This window comes from Charadrius vociferus, unplaced genomic scaffold, assembly GCF_000708025.1.
Source record: "Charadrius vociferus isolate BGI_N301 unplaced genomic scaffold, ASM70802v2 scaffold223, whole genome shotgun sequence".
Classification (NCBI taxonomy): domain Eukaryota; kingdom Metazoa; phylum Chordata; class Aves; order Charadriiformes; family Charadriidae; genus Charadrius; species Charadrius vociferus.
The window spans coordinates 161,918-165,983 of NW_009647674.1; the positions used below are offsets into that span (position 1 = coordinate 161,918).

At 38.2% G+C, this 4,066-nt stretch overlaps 1 protein-coding gene across 1 annotated transcript in view; it reads left to right on the forward strand.

The window, feature by feature from the left end:
- USP4 (ubiquitin specific peptidase 4 (proto-oncogene)) overlaps positions 1–4,066 on the forward strand; it is a 48,089-nt gene that overhangs the window by 4,925 nt on the left and 39,098 nt on the right. The window contains exons 2-3 of the mRNA XM_009881105.1: positions 155–285; positions 3,863–3,989. Of these exons, the coding sequence (XP_009879407.1) occupies positions 155–285; positions 3,863–3,989 (258 nt within the window). The remainder of the gene's footprint in view (positions 1–154; positions 286–3,862; positions 3,990–4,066) is intronic.

A 4,066-nucleotide genomic window follows, 5' to 3' on the forward strand; every position in this document is an offset into this window, starting at 1 on the left:
GGCAGCCGTCCCGGCCTTGTAAGCAGAGGGACCGGTGCGTTTTCTACCTGCCTGTGCGAGTGTTGGTGTTTCTTTGAGTCACGGTAGTGTGTGTATCGGACTTGGGAAGAAGGGGTTCTGTTTGATGCTATGTTTTCTTATGTCTTCCTTTTAGATCCAGAAACTCAGAGTTTAAAAGAACACCTCATCGATGAGCTGGATTACGTATTGGTTCCCACCGAAGCCTGGAACAAACTAGTAACGTGGTATGGCTGCATAGATGGACAGCAGCCTATTGTGAGAAAAGTAAGTGTGGGTGAACCAAGTTCTCTTCAGCTTGGTTTCATTATCTGATCTCTGTCAAACTTAAACAATGTGTATTTTGCTAGATGTGAGTTAAGGCAGGATCCTCGGCAGTTCTCTGGAGATAATAACCTGAGTTTTTTTTCCCTCGTTGTCTGAAAGAGCAACCTTCCAGTATTGCAGTTAAAATGCCTAAATCTTCACTGATTTTCAGTTGATGGGTTATATGGGGTGAGAATCATGAACCTTGTTCTGGTTAACTTTCTACATTCTGATTGTTTGGACCAGTGCAGTGCTTTTATGTTGCATGGAATAGTTTGTGCTTTGTTGAAAAATGCAAGTTGTTAGTCAAGCTTTATCAATTTTCTGGGACAGAATAAATTGGTTTTTAGTACAGATGGTTTAGGCACTTCCTCTGGAGTTTAAGGTGGTTCATGTTTTGTCTTCCAAAATTCTGTGATTCTAAAGTAATAAGAAGAGACATATTTGTGGTTTTGTTTTGTAAGTCTTATTTTTGTTTGGCAAATGCTGTCATGAATGCATTCTATGTATATAATCTGTTTTAGAAGGTGAAATTCACAAGTTGCTTTTTTGGAAGCCTATCAGATGCTTCTTTAGGGATAAAAAGGTTTTTGTTTTTATTTTAGTCTTAGGTTTTTGTACTGACTAAAATGAGCAGTGCCAGTCTGTGGGGTTCATAAAGGCTATTCACTCTACCAAGCAAATAGTGTTGATATAGTGTACAGAATTTATATTGCTTAAGTTCAAGTGGCATTGTGTTACAATGAGGGCTGCCTTAAGGTATTCAAGACCCAGGAAAGTGAAGCACCAGAATGGTGAAAGGAAGTAAGATCCCTCTCTTGCAGACCCAGTCATGCTGATCAGTGATGCTGGAACATGGTCGTTCAGTGTGGGCTAGAAATTGTATGTAACGAGAAATTCTGACAACTTCAGAATGTGTAAATGACCCCAGGTTCACTTTGCTGAGTAGACAGAACTCCTGTGTAAAGCAGAAGTGGTGGGAGTGGAAATGAATTATAGCCTATAAAGGAGATTTGATTTCAGTAGAAACAGATAATGTCTTGAGGAACAGAAAATCTATACTGAGGAGAAAAACTAGAAGTATTACTGATCAGTGCCTCTCTGATTGAGGAAGCTTTTGTTCATGAACTGGTGAACTGCTTTCACAAAGCCTGGCATGTTACTGGACACTCCCCTTTCTGAAAAATTCAGAAGTTGGATGAGAGGTTTGAAATGTTGGGGGAAACAGTTGGGTGACAGGCTTAACTGTATGAGACTCTCTTTCTTGGGATATCAGATGCTGCTGTTCAACGCTGTAATTAGTGAGGGCTAGAGCTTAGACATAGCGCTCCTACAGAGAGAAGGTGCTGAGTTATTGTGGTCCAGTTAAGAGTAAATTTTTTAAGTTTTGAATTGCTATGAGAGTTTCATTCTCTGTTTATTATTAACCTGGTAACTGAAGTGGATTTTTACATTTTTAAAAAATGTTCAAATATAGCAGAATAGTAGGTTTGGGGATGTTACAGCCTCTTATAAAAAATATAAGATGGAAGGTCAGTGGAACACACTAGCTGCAGTGCTGCACTTGAGTAGAACGTGGTCAGTATCTAGTTACAGTATTCTCCAGATAGCATTGGAAGTAAAGAATTTAAACTTGTGGTCCTTGAATGCTTTAATCCTTTTCCTAAAGCTGTATCAACTGTAATTCCACATCAACAAATCCATAAAAGTAGGATTGGGGAAGTAACTTTCAGGCATCTGACAAGCTGATGTATGTGCCTGATGACTGGGGACAAGCACAGGAGGATTAGGTTAGATTTATTTGTGGTTCAGGTTTCTTTTGGTAATCTCAAACCATATTTTCAGGCCGACTTCTGTAGACTCCCACTGCAAAGTGTATTAATGTGTAAAATACGGAACAATGTGGTTTCTCAGTGGTTGAATGCGTGTTGTGCTCAGATTGCTGTCCAGTGGCATGACCAGAGTTTTACTTTGTCAGACTTTGTACAGAGAGCCAGTGAGCTAATCAGACACTATTTAAGAGACCATCTGCAGGCGATAAGAGACTCTTCTTGCCATTCACCTGTCCTAACAGACACAGTGTTCTGACCAGAAACAACTTCTTGGAAAGAGTTCTTCCATTTCTGAATAAGGAGCTTGTTTATTTGTTTCTAACTATAAAATCCTGGAGAGCAGGAAGTCCCATTTAATGAAATTCCTTCTAAAAAAGAAATGGAGAACTTGTGAATTGGTTCCTTTGCATTAAAAAAAAGTCTAATTTGCCTGTCAAGAAGCTATTTAAATAGGGAGTTTTACTTTCTCTTTCTGTTGTAACAGCGAAGTACTGAAAATCTTTCCAAATGTATTTGCTAACTACTTATCTTTAAAGCACCTTGCATACCTAATACAACCCTATAAAAGCTCAGAAGAGGTAAGTATAATTTAGCCAAATTCTCACAACAAGTCTTAGTCTTAATTCTTCATTTCCTTCCAAAGCTGGGTAAAGTGTAGTGTTTTTTTTTTTTTTTTTTCTCTGTAAAATGATACAGATGTGGATCATAGCAACTCTGGTATCACACAAACAGAATAGAATATTTCAGCTGGAGGGCACCTACAGTGATCATCTAGTTCAGCTGCCTGACCACCTCAGGGCTGACTGAAAGTTAAAGCAGATTAAGGGCATTGTCCAAATGCCTTTTATACACTGTTACTTTTAAAAATTATACTTTCTGGTTCAATGAAGTATGATCTCAATTTCATAGGCTTTATAGCTGCAAAGAACTGTGGAGAGAACTGAGATGTGTTTTGTTTTGTTTTGTTTTCTCCAGTTTTGTCAGTTGTCTCATAACTGGCCTCTGAAATAACCTTTTCTTTCTGGCATAATGTGTTTTATGATCTGTAGGTGAAGAGTAGTGTCTAGTCATACAGAGTACCTCTCTAAAAATATGCTGAAAGGTAGTGGGATGGGTAGATGTACCTGTTGGATTATTCTCTCAAATGTGAAATTGATTTGAAAATGACTCTGAAATAAAGCAATGTAATCAAAATCAGTTCTGACGTATTTGTCTCTTTTTGCAAGGAGAGATTTATTAGGCAGATTCTGTATACAGTGCAGAAAAATAATTAATGCTTTGTCTTACTGTCTTCTAATAGAAAGGAGTTCCAGGCTTGTTTTGTGGGTGGTTTTTTTTTTTTTTTTGGTAAACCTTAGCCAAAGACTGAAGGGAAAAGATACTTTTTTTTCCTAGAGTGCTCTGATTATGTAATCAAATATTTTTTGTGGGTAATTAGCTGGCACTATCAGGTCAGCTGTGATGATAGACCTTTGGAACTTTGCATTTGTGGAAGGAAAGCACTGGGATTTCTTATGTTTTAAAATGAAAATGAAACCCCAACACAAGCTGACAGAGGTTATGGCTGAATCTGGACTTGAGAGCAAGTCAGTGTTCAGTGCAAGACTCGTAAAGACTTAAAATATTTAGACAAGTGTACCTTATGGAGGATTGCTCAGTATTTTAACTTTGCTATTCTGTTTATTGCATTTGCCTTCTTTTTGCAGGTAGTGGAATATGGTCTGTTTGTGAAGCACTATAAGGTTGAAGTTTATCTTCTTGAGCTGAAGCTGTGTGAGAGCAGCGATCCTGACAATGTAATTAGCTGCCACTTTAGCAAAGCAGATACTGTTGGTAAGTAGTTCTTTGATACAGGAAGCTGTGATCTGATGCTTCCTCAGGAGCTATTTTGTGCTCTCCAGAGCAGGAAT